Genomic DNA, 18,750 nt, shown 5'->3' with positions numbered 1-18,750 from the left:
AGAAGATTTCTTCGTATTGTTTACAATGACACTTAGAGCTTTTTCTTGGGTGCTGACCCCTAAGGTGGATTTTAGCATCAAGTAGCTATGATTTGAATTATTCTTCCCAATGTGTATCACTTTGCATTTGTCCACATTAAATTTCATTTTGCCATTTGGATGCCCAGTCTTCCATCTTCCTAAGGCCTTTTCAATTTTTCACAATTCGCATGCGTTCTAACAATTCTGAATAGTTTTGTGTCATCTGCAAATGTAATTGCCTCACTTGTCATTCCCATTTCCAGATTATTAATAAGTAAGTTAAATAGCACCAGTCCCAGAACAAATCTTTGGGACACTCCACTATTCATCCTTCTCCACTGAGAGAAATGGCCATTTAACCCTACCCACTGTTTGCTGTCCATCAACAAATTCCTAATCCACAACAGAACATTGTCTTTTATGACATGACTCTCTAATTTTCTCAGGCATCTCTCAGGGAGTTTGTCAAAAGCTTTCTGAAAATCTAGGTACACTATATTGACCGGCTCACCTTTACGCACTTGTTATTCACGCATGTTCTGGTGGTTCTCGAAAGTCTAAAACCAAGAATATATCTACCTTTAGCTTTCTTACTATATCTCTTCCTGGGCTTGTGTATGGATTTCTATCCATTATCAATTTTCCATATAGTAATTAATAATCCAGGCCATCACCAAATACTTTTTTATAAAACCTTTTTTTGAAAATGTGCTCATACGTTTTCAAAAGTACAGTCACAGACATACTGGCCTTAAGCTATGTGCACAAGCATTTAATCATTGCATATTTTACAATCATTTTATGTGCCAACGCATAGCTTATCATGTGCTCAAATACTTAGCTGCATTGAAATATAGGGTATAGAGGTGGGGGAGGCATGACACAGGGAGGATTGAGCTGCTTTAGCAGTGTTATGATGTGGCAGACCAGTGTTTTTCTTTTGGAATTAGATGGTTTTCCTTGGTAATGTGCTTTTTTGATCCATTTTCCTGTCTTTTATTCACGTCATCAGTGATAATGGGGAAGACTCCTTGGACACTTTGTTAACCCGCCTGCCACTGACTCCTTCTCCCCGAAAACGTTCCACCAGTCAGACTAAAACAGAGCCTTCGCTTCTCCGGACCAGCAAGCGAACCATCTATACAGCGGGCCGTCCTCCCTGGTATAATGAGACTGGGATCCCCTTTAAAGAAGCCTTTGTGATTGGTAAGTGTTCTCGCTCATCTGCATGGGGAAGGATGGGAATGGCTGCACTTGGAGCCATGGAATGATTCAAGTGGGGCAGTAATACATGCTGCTTATGTCATAACACATGAGGCAAATCAGTTCAGCACTGATAACTGAAATTGTTTAGCTTTACTCCACCAGGGACATTTGAGGGGATGCTGGGGGGGGGGGGGCTGGAGACCCACTGAATCTCGATCCCCCCCCCCCCCCCCCCGAAATTCTGTTGAGGGGGGGGGGGCTCGAGGGGACCGGAGGTCCACTGGACCTCCAGTCCCCGTTTCACTTGGTTCGTGATGGGGGTACTTGCGGTCTGGTGGTCCCATGGACCTTCAGCCCCTGTGTTGACAGGTCTGGGCTTTTGACAGCCCAGACCTGTCAAACAAGAGCGGGAGGGTTGTGCAAATCTCCCGCACTTCTACCCTATGATCAGAGAGAATAGCGTGCTTAAATTTGCATGCTATTATCTCAGATCATGGGGGTGGTAAAGCCCCGCGCTGTTCCAGCACTATTTTTAGAGCGCTGTTTGGAACAGCGTGGGGCTTTCAATCATCTGCCCATCTGTGCTTTACTTCCAAAGAAGTCTATGTACTCTTTAATAGCTGAAGGCAAAATGCACAGCTTTTGCAGAGGGCAGATCTGTTGATGTAGTAACATAATACAATGATACATAGAGGCATATTTTCAAAGCACTTAGCCTTCCAAAGTTCCATAGAAACCTATGGAACTTTGGAAGGCTAAATGCTTTGAAAGTATGCCTCAAAGTAACATAGTAGATGATGGCAGGTAAAAACTTGTATGGTCCATCCAGGCTGCCCAACAAGATAAACTCATAGCATAAGGTACGATGTGATGCTACATATGTATATTTGATCTTGACTTGTCATTTTCATGGCACAGACTGTAGAAGTCAGCCCGGCACTGGCCTTGTTCTCCAACTTCTGAAGTTATCATTGAAGCCTCACTGCAGCCCATCCAAATCTGTCCAGCCTCGGTCAGGGCACAGGCTGTAGTAGTCTTCCCAATGTTGGCTTTGCTTCTCAATTACTTGTGTTGCCATCTAATCACCTCTAATCTTGATTGGTTCCATGCCTTCTATACAGGATTCCAGAGAGGGGAGGGGAGGGAATGGGGGATGAGAAGGCTGACTCAAACCTTTTACTTGTACTTCTGCAGTGCTTGTTCAACTTCTGCACTCACTGAGCATGATGGCAGACAAAGATCAAAATGATGGGTAGGTGCACTTACAAATTCTTATTTGAACTCAAAACCCAATTCTCTTTCCTCAGCTTCTTGAAGCTAGTACTCCTGCCTCTTAGGGCTGTAATTGCATCAGGTGTTGGTGCCGATGTTGGGGCATGCAGTACCCCCTTCTACTTCGGGGGAGGAATCTTTCCTGGTGTCTGAGGGCACGACTGCACCTCTGGGCTCTTCAGAGCATGGACATAGTTCCACAAGGTCGAAGCCGGTGCAGACTCAATCTCCTGATCCTCAGTATGAGGAAGAGTCTGATTGGGACCACTCTTGAGAGTCAGGTGAAGATCCACATTACTTCTCGGAGGAGAAGTCATAAGGTATCCCACCTGAACCCTCATCTCCTTAAGAGAGATGAAAATCTCTTCCAGATGTGCTTGCTTTCACCAGTTTTGTCAGGAAGATGGCTATAGCTGTCCTGTTTAAGTTGGAGATGGAGGAGAAGCTCAGGGCGGAGATGTTATCTGTTTTTGACCATGTCTTCTCCTAAGGAAGGAGTCACTATGCCATTCACCCTATCCTTAAGGATGCACTGTTGAACAACTGGGAGTCTCCCTTCACAGTGCAGGTTGCACCCAAGAAGGTGGATACACAATATCATATTCAGAAGGCTCCTGGATTAGAGAGGGCCCAGCTGCCTCACTACTTCATGATAGTCAAATCTGCTCTCAAACAGGCCAAGAGTTCCTGGTCTCATGCCTCGGCACCCCCGGGTTGAGAGGCCAGAACTTTGGATTCATTTGGGAGGAAGACTTTTCAGACCTCGATGCTTGTTGCCTGCATCGAGTCCTACCAGCTATTCACGATCGTGCACTTGGAGGCTCTGAGAAACAGTACACTTAGTCTGGCAGACTCTATCCCTTTGAAGCAGGCTGCTGATCTTTGCCAGTTGGCCTGCAAGCAGATGGAGAGTAGGCATTATCTGGCCATGGGTGCCGATGATACTTTTGATGTTGCTTCCAGGCTCTCTGGGTGTGGGGATATGTAGACTCTCCTGGCTGCATGTCTCTCACCTCAAAACAGGCTGTTAAAAAGAGACTAGTGGACATGCCATGCCTAGGGAACAATTTGTTTGGAGAGAAAGTAGAAGAGGTCGCTGACGCAATCCATACTCTTTCTTGGCATCCTCCATCTACATCATCTTCAACAAGAACATTTTCAATCAGGCAGCGATATCGCTCCTACTACTCTCAAAGGCGTACATACCTGCCTCCTGCCCGCTCAGCTCAGGCGACTTAAGCCTAGCATCCCACGAGCCCCGTCCCCAGAAGTCCCAGCTGGCTTCCCAATCAAAGCAGGGTACAGGCTTTTGACTGGCTCCAGCAGAGCATAGCCGTACAAAGAGTATCTGTTCCAGATGACTTAACGGTCAGAAGGAGGCTAATTTTTTTTACCAACACAGATGGCCCCTTGTAACCTCCGACCAGTGGGTTCTTCAAATAGTCTATCACGGGTACACTCTGAATTGGTGTCGACAGCCTCAAAATAGAGAAAATCTTTGCCCCTTTTACAGGCCCAAGCAGTCGAACCCGTACCACCAAGGGAAGAAGAGAAGGGATTCTATTCCAGGTACTTTCTTGTGATCAAGAAAACGGGGGATGTGGGGATTCTGGCTCATCCTAGACCTAAAGGCTCTAAACAAATTTTTGGTAAAAGAAAAGTTCAGGATGGTTTCCCTGGGCATCCTACTCCCTGCATGAGTGGGAAAATGTGGGATACAAGTGAACAATAAATAAATAATTCAGGAAAACGATTGACTATGCTGTCTGGACTTGAAGGATGCCTGTACCCACATTTCGATACTTCCAAGTCACAGGACATATCTCAGATTTCGAGTGGGGAAACACCACTATTAGTATCAAATTCTGCTGTTTGGCCTGGCATCTGCCCCCAGAGTTTTCACCAAGTGTCTGGTGGTAGTTGCAGCATATCTACACAGACTGGGGGTGTATGTGTTTCCCTATTGGGCTTTCAATCATCTGCCCATCTGTGCTTTACTTCCAAAGAAGTCTATGTACTCTTCAATAGCTGAAGGCAAAATGCACAGCTTTTGCAGAGGGCAGATCTGTTGATGTAGTAACATAATACAACCAGTGGTCCAATATTTCTTTCTCCTCCTCCTTCCCTACCCCACCCATTGGTCCAGCTGATCTTCTCTCCTCCCCCCCCCCCCCCCCCAACCAACAACTGGTCCAGTTTTTCTCCTCCCCCCCCCCCCCCCCCCGCCCATCATTGGTCCAGCTTTTACTCCTCCTTTATCCCCCACCCACAAACCAACAACTATCCAGCTTTGCTCCTTCTTCCCCCACCACCCACCACTGGTCCAGCTTTTCTTCTTCTCTCCTCCACCCCATCCACCCACTACTGGTCTAGTTTTTCTCCTTCTCCCTCACTTACCTACCCACCATTGGTCCAGCATTTCTACTTGTCCCTCCCTCCCTCCAGCCAGCCCCCCAAACCATAGGTCCAGTTTTTCTCCCCCCCCCCCCCCCCACCCCATCCCCGCAGTCATGTTTCTCTCCCTTTTGCTCCTTGTCTAAAGTGTGATGGCATCTCTCCCTCTCACCATGCCCCCCCCAGTACCTTTTCAAATCTGTCTTCCTGTTTCAGAGGTTGCCAGCAGTGAGCAGCAATTCACAACACACTACTCGTGCCGACATTGGAGTCTTCTGTCTGATTCAACTTCCTATTTCCACATAGGCGTGAGATCAGACAGAAGGCTCAGATGTTGGCGCAAGCAGCTCGTTGTGAATTGCTACTGGCAACCTTTAAAACAGGAAGACAGCTTTGAAAAGGTGTGGGAGATGGAATGGGGAGAGGAAGAGAGGGTGGGATGCCATCAGGCATTAGAGAGAGAGCAAATGAGAGAGAAAACCGACTGGGCATCACTTCATGAGCCCAAAAAGGTACCGGAATGATGTTCTGCTCCATTCTTTGGAAAGAGATTGCTGGAACGTTTTCTCCTTCACAATCATATTTCGTGTTTCGAAAGAAGATAAAAGCTTTCTTATTTAAAAAGTATCTATTATTAATGATTTCTGCTTGCCTCCAAAGGAGCTATTGTAATTCTCAGAGGAGTTTCCTGATCTCTATATCTCTTTAAGATGTTTGTAAACCAGCTCATTGGAGTGCCTGGGAGTCATAGGAGCCAGTGTCCTAAGACAGCAGTCATCTTATTTTCCCCGTTCAGTAGACTGTTCTAGGGAAAAGCTGAGCCAACCTTACTTTGATGGCCTACATGAAAAATCTCCAAACTGCCCAAAACACAGCAGCCAGACTCATTTTTGGCAAATCACGATTCGAAAGCGCAACACCACTTCGTGAAAAACTTCAAGGAAAGAATAAACTTCAAAACTCACACAATGATCCACAAGATCCTCAATGGTGAATCTCCAAGCTACATGTCCAATTTGATCGATCTTCCAGCCAGGAACTGGTCCAAATCTTCTCGAACATATCTCAATCTTCATCTTCCCAACTGCAAAGGCCTCAAATACAAAACCTACTACGCATCCAACTTCTCTGTTATAGGCAGCCAACTCTGGAACGCCTTACCTAGACATATCCGAAAAACCAATGAACAGCTACCCTTCCGAAAGCTGCTGAAGACTTACCTCTTCAAACAAGCCTACCCAAACGACCCAACTTAATCCTCGAACCTAGACCACACCACCAGTACTACCCACACTCCAATTCTTTCCCCACATCTTTTACTATTGTCCCACTCTATATAGCTATGTTATCTCTGTGATACATTGTACCATACTTTGTATTACCTCTGTGATACCTTGTACCATACTTTGTATTACCTCTGTGATACACAGAGGCATATTTTCAAAGCACTTTGGGAGGCTAAGTTCCATAGGTTTCTATGGAACTTTGGGAGGCTAAGTGCTTTGAAAATATGCCTCATTGTAACATACTTTGCACTGTCTCTGTGATACTTTGTAACATACTTTGTATTGTATCTGTGATACTTTCTACCATACTCTGTAAGCCGCACTGAACCTGCTATCAAGTGGGAAAGAGCAGGGTATAAATGCTACACAAAAATAAAACAAAACATTATGGTCTTCTAGATTGCAAAATGGAGACTTGTGTGCCAGCCTATTGGGTTACCTGTTTGATAATATATGTATTGCAGTTGCATTTACTTGTAGGATCCAGCCAGTTTCATCTAATTTACACTGGCTATTTATAGCACAAAGATGTGTTTTAAAATCTGGACTTCAGTTTTTAAGGCTCTGGCTGGTGATGGTTCTCCTAACCTACAGGAGCTGTTCGTTCTATACACTCCGTCGATCTCTACAGTCACATGATTCTAATTTGGCACAGGTTCCCTCTTTTAGAGTCATCTTTTTTTGTAATAGGACCCATGTTATGAAATTTGGTGATGGATAATTGAGGCAGGAAAAAACTTAGTTTCCGCAAGTACTTGAAAGCCTGGTTGTTGACCAGGCTTTCAGTAACTGCTGATGAGTTCCCCCCCCCCCCCCCCCCTTCAGTATTTGTCATACTATGTGTGTATTGCTTGATTTTATGGATGTTATGATGTAACCCACTTTGGATAGTCTTTTTGACTAAAGTTAGTGGAATATAAACTGCAAATAAAATAAGAAAATAAATGTATCAGTGAATTCTAGGATTGCATTAGGTCTTGGGGTTCTCGATAGTCTGCATTCAGTGGGCAAATAGGAAAATGTTTAGGCAAGTATGTATTTGGCAGACTTGCCAGTATGGCACTATATCTTTTTAAGATTCCAGCTTAGCATGATTTCCCATGGAATTGCATATGAGGGATACTAGATAATAACTATCAGAAAACACAGTCCTCTGCAGTCTGCCCTATCACCTGGTAAGGAGTTGCTCATGAACAAAGAATACTACTGGACTTCTAAGGCCAGATAAATTCCAGAATTTTTACATCTGCCTCCTCTGGGTCCAGAACAAACCATAACTTACTTCTGTGGCCAGATGTATGCAACTTCTGTTCATGCCTATATAACCCACTCTAGCAGAACATGATGTCCTGGTCAGAGTGAGGAGTAAAAGTTCCTACCTGGCCCCCAAAAATGTATGTCATATTTAGTTCTTATTGTAGTCTGATAATGGTATCAAACCTGCCAAAAAAAGTATGCACATAACTATTTACACAGATACTGGAAGGAATGTGCTCATTACACTGTTCAATGTTTGTTTTCTTTAGGTCTCTGTGGGGGGAGTGCCTCAGGGAAGACCACTGTAGCTAATAAAATCATTGAAGCTCTGGATGTTCCTTGGGTAGTGCTGCTGTCTATGGATTGTTTCTACAAGGTGGTACCCCAGTGTGATCCTCCTCCTCCTTTTGCCATCCTTTTCTAACTCTCTAATAGTGTTCCCCCACTGCCTCTCTTCTGCTTCACTGTATCCATGGCATGCTTTAACAGGGGACATTCCGTTGGTTCTCTCTTTCTCCCCTAATTTATACTCCCCCACCTCATCGTCATCATTGTTCTACACTTCGGTGGCAAGTCCAGCAGCTGTTCTTTTCATCCATTCCTTCCTCTTTCTGTGAAACTATGTCTTTCTGTATCCTCCTCTCTGTCTACTCCACATTTATTGTCTTGTCTTTGTATGTCTTTGCGGTATTTTTAATTGTCCACTTATTTTTTGCTTAGGTGCTGAATAAGGAGGAACAAGAATTGGCAGCAAAGAATGAGTACAATTTTGACCACCCTGATGCCTTTGACTTTGATTTGCTAATTAATATTTTGCGGAAACTGAAGAAGGGAAAAAGCGTGAAAGTGCCTGTGTATGACTTCACCACACACAGCCGCAGAAAAGAATGGGTATGAACATGCATCAGTAAGACTTAGTGCAGCTGTTAGAATTAAAGTAGGAACAAGTGTGTTTACAGGGTACAACCACAAGAGGGGTTGCCTGTGAGGGATTCATAGAGTGTTATTTCACACAGCCACAGGGAGGTGTGTAGGGACTGGCTCAGCAATAAGTATGGAGATATGCTGCATTTCTTTGTGTGCGCATTCAAAATATTGAGACAAAATAAAAAAGCATGACTGATTTAGCTGGGATAATGCCTGTAGTGGTTTGGGTTGCTGTCCACTGAGACCTAGTCTGGCCTTTTTGTGCTGTTCACAAGGAAAAGGTTTCTTTATTAACACAATGGTTTTTATTCAAAACTGCCCAGAGGATCAACCACCAAAATGGAGGAACAAGGAACACTACGAACGTAGGAGAGCAATCGAGAGAGTAGTGTAGACAAAATACGCTTCCAGCAAACTCAAGGGAGTTGAATCATTCAAAGAATTTATTAATCAGCTAACACTAATTGACTCGACATGGTGCTGTGTTTCGGCGCTGAAAAGCACCTGTCTCAGGAGTCTATAAAAGTACATTCAATATTACAATTAGAATACGAATAGATACATGAAAAAATGAAAAAACAAAAAATTATATGTTAAACACATGAGTAAAAACATCTGAGAAGTCAATAAAATTAATTATTAACATATGACTAAAATTAGAACATAAAAATCTAAACACTTAAAAATGTGCTCGACATGAGCATGTTACACCCAGCTTGGGGCTGCGTCATGGGACAAAACAGCAAGATGAAAAACAAACTCCCTCTGAAAAAGTTGAGCACTGATGTTCAATTCACCAGCAATTACAGTGGAAGCAAAGCAGCTCACAGCACTTCAGTGATCTGCATTATTTATACTTTTGCCTCTTGTGGATCTAAGAAACCTCTCCTGTTTGGACTCCTCCTGTGCTGTGACATGCCAGTGTCAGGCGTGATTCTTTTAGTAGCTGCTATTGCAATATCAGTTCATTGAAATAATTTTCTGGAACTTTCTAATACGTTTGTATTGCTCAGTAAATAAATGTATAAAAAGTTCATTATTTTTTTTAAATTTATTAGATTATTTATGTTTCTTTTTTTTTAATGTTTCTAGATTATTTATATACTGCCTTTCTGTGGTACAACCAAAGCAGCTTACTTATATATAAGTACTTTCTCGTTCCTAGTGGGCTCATAATCTAAGGGGCAATGGAGGGTTAGGTTACTTGGCCAGGGCATTAGGCTACTCATTAACCATTAAGATGAACAGGTGTGACCTGTTAGGCCTAGAACTTCCATATGTCATCAATTCCAAGGTCTCTACTTGGCAAAAAGCATTAGGAGCCACCATCATCTAGTGATGCTTCAGGAAAGATATTGGCAGATCTAATACCTTGGCCTGCTTTAATTTACATTTCCTGCAGTGTATGTTTTTCAGCTCTTTTTCCTTTATTGGGAATAAATGCACTTGACTAAGCTTAGTTTATCTCTTTTATTAAAATAATAATAATTATACCCCATTGTAACCATCATTTTGTTTCATCTCCAACCCTTTCAATTTCAAATATATTTGGTTTATAAACTGCTTAGATAATTTTTATTTATTTGCAGTATATTAAATAAAATTGAACTGTGTACAGAATTGCACAGAAAAGTATACAACACTACACATCAACAGGAAACACTCACCCTTAACAAACATAAACTGATAAGGAAAGGACATAGAAATATAAAATTGTATAAAGAGAGGGAGAGAGAAGTCATGTTTCCGTAATATTGCTAGGACAAAGTACTCCTTCCCACTTGACTAGCTCTCACAGAGGGCTACATACCCAGGAGATATCAGGATAATCCTGTGAGTGTGTTTATTTTTGTTAAAATTTGAGGTACCACCCTTCATCATGCCATCTAAGCAGTTTACAAATAAGCATGACATAATTGGAATAAAACATAAGAGCTAATATTTATAAAAACAAACAATATTTAAATTACATAACAGGAAAGGGTAAAGGAAATACAAAAGGACATAACTAGTCAATCACATCATAGTTCAAAAATCCAAAAAAGGGCTTTAATGGGACAATTCCAGTGTCCAGTCACTGCATGTTGCAACAAGGAGATGGCCATTGGGAACTTGTTTTCCAGACCTTATTTGGCAGCTTGACCCTTATGTTTATTTAAAATTTGATATACCGCTTTTACACAATAATAGATCGAAGTTAGCAATAAAATACTAATATAAAATTAAATCAAGGAAAAAGAACGCCATTTTCAGTAGGAAAGAAGACAATCATTCATTCAGACAAAGATAAGATAAAAAACAATAGTTGAAAACCGCAAGCCAGAGTGTGTGCAATCCAAACAGGCTAAAGTTAACAAGAACTAGATTGAAAAGCTAAATGAAAGAAATGAGTTTTGATCATAGTGATAGTACTGTGAAATTGCCACTAGGGGTCAGGAGTGCATTTTGAAACAGATGCTTGTTGGGGTAGGAGCAACTAAGGATTTCTCCTGCTTCTCATTAGAAACCATGGAAAGCCCTAGTAAGGCCTGGGGAGGGTGTTTGTTGGGGGATATGCTTTATGTTGAGAGATGTGAGGGAGAATGGAATGGGGTTCCATTGACTTTTGTACCTGCCCCTTCATTTAGATCAATTTTCTAATTGGGTGCTGACACTTGCGTGTGCCTCAGGACACGCAAAAGTCAACATGGACATTTGAAATTTAGATGTAGCTTTCTATGGTAAAATGGAACGTATGCACCTAAGTTTGGAGTGTGCTTCTGTCATGCCACCTTTAAATTTCTATGTCTAAGGAGGTTATGCATGTTCAAATGCAGTAGCAGCTTTCTAAAATTATTTGGACATGCATGCAGTCAAGTCATGTAAATGCCACTGTTCGCATATCTAGATGCCTTTTAGATAAAAGCCATAACCTGATATTTGCATGTTGCAAAGGAACGACTTTTTAAAACGACGTGAAGCTCTAAACAAATTACCCTCTGTGGGCATGGTGTAAAAGTATGCTTACACAAAACTAGCACATATATACAGTATCTCCATGTCACAGTATAATCTCTGTGCAAATAATGATTTTTCTGCAGCTAACACCCAATACAATAAACTGTTTGTGGCAGCTTTCTCACCCCTGTTTGTGTACAATTTGTTGTGTGCTGTAAAGAAATCATATGCAAATAATGTGTATCAGGTGTACATTTTTTAAGTGCATGCATTAGGAAATTGCACAGGGTTCTTGTGCACGGTTTATCACATCAACCCCAGAGCTGGCTGTTCTGTACTGATGCCTATATTTCTTGGCAATGTAGCAACCGAAAAAAAAAAAAAAATTCTGCTAGGTCTTGTAATTGTGTCCTGTGCTGTCTTCTCTATGCTTGTTGGAGGATGGGGCCAGACTGCTGGAATTCTGGACAAAACAAGCATGCTTAGCAGTATTTTGAAACTGTTCTGCAGCCATTCTTCTTGCTTGTTTCTGTCTTTGTTGGGGAGGTGAGCATAAATTGGAAGAGTGAAATAAACTAAAGAAAAGAGGCGAGTAACCATGCTTTTTGCAGACATGGTTTACAAGAGGAGATCATGTCATCTCCAAATTTTTATGGCAATGTGTAAAGCAGCTCTTGTTGTTTCCAAAGTCAACAGATCCTCAGTTAAATTATTTCCTTAATTATGCAACCATGATGAGAACTGTATGTAAGTACCGGAGTACACAGCAGGGACATGAACGGAGCTGTGGTTGCAGCAGGATTTTATTTATTTATTTGTTGCATTTGTATCCCACATTTTCCCACCCATTTGCAGGCTCAATGTGGCTTACAAAGTTCCATCATGGCATTCGCCATTCAAGAGTAAAGAAACAATAGGTATTACATAAAGAGCAGTAGGTATTAAATAAAGAGCAAGTATAACGTAATAGATTTAAGCACTTCGGTATATAAGGAAACAGTCCAAATATCAGGTAAGTAGTGATGCGATAGAATTTCTATTATTAATCATTATGGTATGCCTTGTTGAAAAGATAAGTCTTTAGTGATTTTCGAAAGTTGATTAAGTCGTAAATAGTTTTCAAGTTAAGTGGCAATGCATTCCACAGCTGCGTGCTCATGTAGGATTTTCCAGTCTAACCTCTGCTTTGTACCCCACAATATGTTCTGTTACTTCCACTCATTTTTAAACTAATTCTGTTCTTTTTTTGCCCCCACCAGAAACCTGTCTATGGAGCAAATGTTGTTATATTTGAAGGCATTTTAGCCTTTGCCAACAAGGAACTGCTAAAGGTATTTAGAATGCTTGAAAGAGAGTATGACAATGACTGTGTAGCTATAAGAGTATGATACTGGGATGTACCTTTGAAAGGGTATGTAGAGCTGTGATCACATAATGGTGTGTGAGCAATTGGTGGTTGTTATGATGTGATTGTATATTGGTTGTTGTGATGGGATATCTTGTAGCTGTTTGTGTTATGTGTGTGCATAGATGTGTGTATCACAGTTTGAGTGTGTGCAAGTGTCAATATAACACCGGGTAATTTTTGTAAGGCTTTTTTCTCCAAGCAGGCCTTAATTCTCACAACTGAGTAATGCGACCTGCGTTGCCCAATCCTGAGCTTATGACAAGCTTAAAAGAGCTTTGTGGAGCACGAGCAGCGCTCCACTGCTCACGAGCAAGTGCCTTCCCCCCCGCCAGAAGAGCTCAGTTTCTGCAGTTCTTCTTTTGCGTCAGTTTGGACAGGACGTAATTTTTTCTTGTTCTTCACAGCTCAGTCTGGTAGAGCTTTTTGTGTGCCTTTCAGCTAGTTTTTTTGGCTGTTTTTTTTTTGATCTGTGTTTCCTGTGTTTGAGTTTTTTCTTCCCCTCCCTTTTATTGTGTTTAGTGAATTTTTGCCTGCTTTTAATTTTCCTTTTTTTTTCTGCATCATCTGGCCACTTTTAGGCCTTGACTCCAGTTGGGTTCTCTCCGTTTTTCTCTGGTTCTTGGCTCCTATTTTGGCATCATCAAGTTGTTTGATTTGGCCATAGAAATTTTTTCTTCCATGTCCACAAAAGTTCCCAGTGGCTTTAAGCGCTGTACCCGCTGTAGTCGGACCATCTCTGGTACAGACATCCATTCTTGGTGCCTTCAGTGTCTGGGGCCTGACCATAGCCCTTCAAGTTGTGTCCTGTGTCTTCGTATGAAGAAAAGGTCCCAATTGGCCACAGAGGCGCTCAGCGTGAGAAGAATTTTGGAGCCTGGTCTGAATCTTCAACATCAGCGTTGACTTTATCAAAGTCAGCATCCAGTATTGCATCAGGGGCATTGGTATGTATGGCTGCGAGACCCATTGACACTGGAAGCAGTTGTGCATAGAATGGGTCTCCACCTGCCTTAGTGCCGACTGCTGTGCAGAGCCCACAGGTAGGACCCGACCCCAAGACAGCATGAGGAATTGATGTTGTTCTCTGAACCGAGGAGCCTTGATGACCAGCGTCAGGTAAAGGCCAAGAAGCATCAGCATCGATCCCCCTTGACTCACAGTGCCAGAAGTGTCGGGAGGACTTCTCTCTCCTTGTACAAAAGGCACCTTTGCAGGGATCTCCGTGTAGCCAGGACCAGCCTCCGTCTTGATTCCAGCAGTTCTGCAGACTGTCTCTGAACCAATGCCCCAGCCTTTCTTGGTGTTTGCCCTTGATGAGTACATCTGGGCCTTGCTCCCTGAGCTGCTGTCTGGCTTTATACACCAGAGTGCATCGGCATCGAGGTTGCTTGCTCCAGCCATGCCTCTGGTTGCAGCCCTGGTTGGCCCGCAGACTGGTGAAGTCTCCGATGCCGGTGTCGCATGCGGCCCCAGCATCAACTGCCGACCACGTTGGCACCTCTCTGTTGTTGGAGGAAGATTCTCTAGAGTCCATGCAGGAGCTGACTCCTCGATGCCCCTCTCGAGGACATGGCTCCTCTAGGTCAAGGCAGTCTTGTTCTCGGCTCTCTCCACAGGAAGTCTTGGCTGATGTCGACGAGGAGTGCTCTTGGGGGTCAGATGATGACTCTCGATACTTCTCGGAGAAGGAGTCTTATGGGATACCAACCATCTGACCCCTCACCTCCACAGAAAAAGAGACAATCTCCCCCAGAGAGCATTCCTTCTCCTCTTTCATTAAGGAAATGGCAGCTGCCGTTCCATTTCCTTAGAAGTGGAGGACGAACCCAGGGCTAAGATGCTCAAGGTCCTGGACTACAAATCCCCTCCTAGAGAAACTGTGACGGTCCCACTTCACAAGATATTGCAGGATGTTCTCGTGTGGAATTGAGAGTCCCATCTGTCTGTCCTGATACTCCCCCCCAAAAATTGATACTATGTACCAGATTCATAAGTATCCTTGGGTTTGAAAAGCTTCAGCTGCCTTATCATTCCCTGGTCGCCAGGAGTTCTAGAGACTATGCTTCGGTGTCCCCAGGCAGAGAAGCTAGAATCTTGGACTCTTGGGCGTAAGATGTTCCAGGCCTGTATGCTCATGTCGCTTATTAAATCACACCAGCTCTTCACAAGCGTGTACTTGTGGGACTTGGTGCACAAGTTGCTAGATTTGGCAGACTCTTCTACTGGTGCAGGCCAAATCGCTTCGCCAGTTGGCCAAGCAGCAGAAGGCATATCGAAAATTCTTGACAAGGGGTGCTTACAACGCTTCTGATGTGGCTTCCAGGATCTCTGCCCAAAGTGTAGCGATGTGCAGACTCTCATGGCTGAGTGTCTCTGACTTGGAACTGGCGGTTCAGCAGAGGATGACAGATTCCCCATGCTTGGTGGTAGCCTTTGGTAGCCTTTTTGGAGAGAAGGTTGAGGTCGCAGACCAAATCAAGAAACGCACTGATACCATCCGTTCTCTCTCCTGCCGGGCATCTTCTGCATCTGCTGCCTCCTCTAGGAGGTATTTTGGCATTGAGGAAGGATGCCTACTATTCGCAGAGGCATAAGTACTCTACCTCCTCTCTCCCATCTCAGCAGGCTCAACCCCAGCCTGCTTGTTCCTGTCAACAGCATTTGCTGAAAGCCCCAGTAGCTCTCCAGTCGAAGCAAGGGTCGAGCTTTTGACTAGCTGCAGCAGAGCATAGCTGCAGTACCAGTGACATCCTGGATTTCTTGCCAGTTGGGGGGAGGCTAAAATTCTTTCATGAAAGGTAGCCCCTTGTAAATGACCGGTGGGTTTTTCAAATAGTCCATCTTGGTTACGCCTTGCATTGGCAACAAAGATCACCAAATTGCCTGCCGAGAGCTCATTACTTCAGCTCTCGGTACAAGCAGGTACTTGCAAAGGAACTCTCAGCCCTTCTGAAGGCCCATGTGGTTGAGCCTGTTCCACCAGAAGAGGTGGGGTGGGGATTCTATTCCAGTTACTTCCTTGTGCAAAAGAACACAGGATACATTCCATCCTAGATCCAAGGTCCCTGAACAAATTCCTGGTCAAAGAAAAGTTCATGATGGTTTCCCTGGACACCCTTCTGCCCGTGATACAGGAAAAAGATTGGCTATGCTCTCTGGACTTGAAGGATGCTTACACTCATATCCCAATACTTCCAGATCACAGGAAGTATCTCTGATTTTGGTTGGGAATACAGCACTTCCAGTACCGCGTGTTGCCTTTTGTCTTCACATCAGCCCCCAGGGTATTTACCAAATGTCTAGTGGTAGTTGCAGCGTTCCTATGCAGACTGGGAGTCCATGTGCTCCCTTATCTGGACGATTGACTGGTAAAGAGCATGTTGCAGGACGGTGCTTGGGAATCCATGCAAAGGACAGCTCGGGTACTCGAGCAACTAGGGTTCATTTTAAACTACCCAAGTCCCATCTCCACCCTGTACAACGGTTGGACTTCATTGGAGCCCTGCTCAATACGCAGAAGGTTTGAGCCTTTTTCCTGGAGTCAAGAGCAAGCACTCTAGTCGCACTGGCTTCTCAGGTTCGATTCTCTCAGCAGGTCATGGCTCGGCAGATGTTGAGGTTCTTGGGCCACATGGCATCCACAGTTTGTAATGCCCATGATATGTCTTCACATGAGAACTGCCCAGTGGACCCTAGCATCTCGGTGGTACCAAGCTACAGAGAACCTGGCAGATGTTATTCAAATGTCAGTGGAGCTGACTCACTCCACGTGTTATCCAAGTGTCCCCGGAGCTGACTCACAGCCTGTTGTGGTGGACAATTCGATCTAGTTTGACTCTGGGACTTCCATTCCAAATTCCTCAGCTGCAAAAGGTGCTGATGACAGATGCATCTCATGTAGATGGGCTCCACACTCAAAGTGCTTATCTACCCAGGAAACAGATCTCCAAATCAATCTCCTGGAGCTTTGGGGTATTTGGAACGCTCTAAAGGCTTTCAGATATTGGCTGTTTCACCAAATTGTACTGTTCAAATGGACAATCAGGTTGTGAAGTATTATACCAACAAGCAGGGGGACACCAGATTGCGCCCTTTGTGTCAGGAGGCCGTTCGGGTGTGGCATTGGGCACTCCAACATGGTATGCCCCTCCGCGCCACTTATCTGGCGGAAAAAAAACAATAGCCTGGCTGACAGACTGAGCAGGGTCATAAAACCACACGTGGTCTTGCAACATGGGCTTCGCCTGTGAGATCATCTGAGCGTGGGGCACCCTCTCGGTGGATCTCTTTGCCACTCATTTCAATCACAAAGTCCTTCAGTTCTGTCCCAGGCTCCAGGCCCATGACAGACTAGCATTGAATGCCTTCCTCCTTCCTTGGTGGTCAGGTCTTCTATAAGCGTATCCTCCCATAGTACCTCTTGTGGGGAAACTTTGCTGAAACTCGAGCAAGACCACGGGACCGTTATTCTGATCGCTTCTTACTGGCCATGGCAGATCTGGTTCCCTCTTCTTCTGGAGTTGTCCTCCAAAGGAGAGTGGAGTGTTTTCCGACCCTCATTATGCAGAAAGATGGCTCTTTTCTAGATCCCAACCTCCAATCTCACGGCCTGGATGTTGAGAGCCTAGAATTTGCTTTCTTGTGTCTTTCAAAGGGTGTCTTCTGGGTCTTACTGACTTCCAGGAAAGATTCCAAGAGGTGTTACTCTTTTAAATGGAGGAGGTTTGCCATCTGGTGTGAGTTCAAGGCCCTAGATCCTGTTTCCTGCCCTACACAGACCCTGCTTGAATACCTTCTACACCTTTCTGAGTCTAACCTTAAGACCAGTTCCGTAAGGATTCACCTCCGTGCAATTAGTGCTTATGTGCAGAGGGTAAGCCCATCTCTGGACAGCCTCTAGTTGTTTGCTTCATTAGAGTTTTGCTTTTGTCAGAACCCCCTATTGAACCGCCACCTATGTCATGGGAACTCAACGTCGTTTTCAGCTTATGAAAGCTCTTGAGCTGCTGGATTCCTGCCATCTTAAGTACTTGACCTGGAAGGTCATATTATTGGTGGCTGTTACTTCAGCTTGCAGGGTCTGTGAGCTTCAGGCCTTAGTGGCGGACGCACCTTATACTAAGTTTCATCACAACAAAGTAGTCCTCCTCACGCAGCCTAAGTTCCTGCGTAAGGTGATGTCGGAGTTCCATCTGAACCAGTCAGTTGTCTTGCCCACATTTTTCCCCGTCCTCATGCCCATCCTGATGAGAGTGCCTTGCACACCTTGGACTACAAGCAAGCATTGGCCTTTTACTTGGAGCAGACTAAGCCGCACAGACAGTCCACCCAAATTTTTGTTTCTTTTGATCCCAACAGGATGAGGGTTGCCAATTGACCTATGGTGGTTGTTTTCGATGAGCCTAGGTGCTAGGGATTCCCCATTTGACAGAATTATGGCCTGCTTGTCCTCGGAGAAAGTGAAGATGCTTACCTGTAGCAGGTATTCTCCGAGGAAACAGGCCTTATAGTCTCACAAACCCTTCCTCCTTCCCCTGGAGTTGTTTCATTTTTTTTCTTTTGCTTTAGTATTGTACTGCGGGAACCTCGCTTTTGCGGCTGGTGGGAAGGCACTCACGCATGTGCATTGGAGTGTGGCTCATGCTCCACAAAGCTCTTTTAAGCTTATCATAAACGCCAGACTGGGCAACGTGGGTTGTGTTACGTGTGAGAAAATAAGGCCTTCTGTTCTTGGAGAATACCTGCTACAGGTTTGTATCTTTGCTTTTTATGTGCAAAGCTTGTTTTATGTGCAGAAAAGGCCTTTTATGAAATTGCATCGCTGCATATGCCAATAGAAAGTAAGCTTCAGAGCAGGTTTAAATAGGGCTGGATCTGAGATCTTACTTTATAAAACTGCCTTTATAAAATAGGTGCCTTTTTTGTCTTCTTGGATAGGGCCTGATTTTATAACAGTATACTATACATGAATCTGTGCACGAGTCTACTTTTGTAGATTAATGTGGTTGACCAAGTGTATGTTAAGGTGTGAGCTTTCTTTGT

The 18,750-nt window shown here is 44.0% G+C and overlaps 1 protein-coding gene across 2 annotated transcripts in view; it reads left to right on the top strand.

Moving 5' to 3' along the window:
• LOC115466983 (uridine-cytidine kinase-like 1) overlaps positions 1–18,750 on the top strand; it is a 114,352-nt gene that overhangs the window by 16,301 nt on the left and 79,301 nt on the right. For both annotated transcript variants that reach the window (XM_030198593.1, XM_030198594.1), the window contains exons 2-5: positions 1,034–1,227; positions 7,706–7,812; positions 8,157–8,327; positions 12,560–12,631. In XM_030198593.1, coding sequence (XP_030054453.1) covers positions 1,034–1,227; positions 7,706–7,812; positions 8,157–8,327; positions 12,560–12,631 — 544 coding nt within the window. The remainder of the gene's footprint in view (positions 1–1,033; positions 1,228–7,705; positions 7,813–8,156; positions 8,328–12,559; positions 12,632–18,750) is intronic.

Source organism: Microcaecilia unicolor, chromosome 3 (assembly GCF_901765095.1).
Source record: "Microcaecilia unicolor chromosome 3, aMicUni1.1, whole genome shotgun sequence".
Classification (NCBI taxonomy): domain Eukaryota; kingdom Metazoa; phylum Chordata; class Amphibia; order Gymnophiona; family Siphonopidae; genus Microcaecilia; species Microcaecilia unicolor.
The sequence above is the reverse complement of the archived record's forward strand: the minus strand, read 5'-3'. Positions and strand labels throughout refer to the sequence as shown.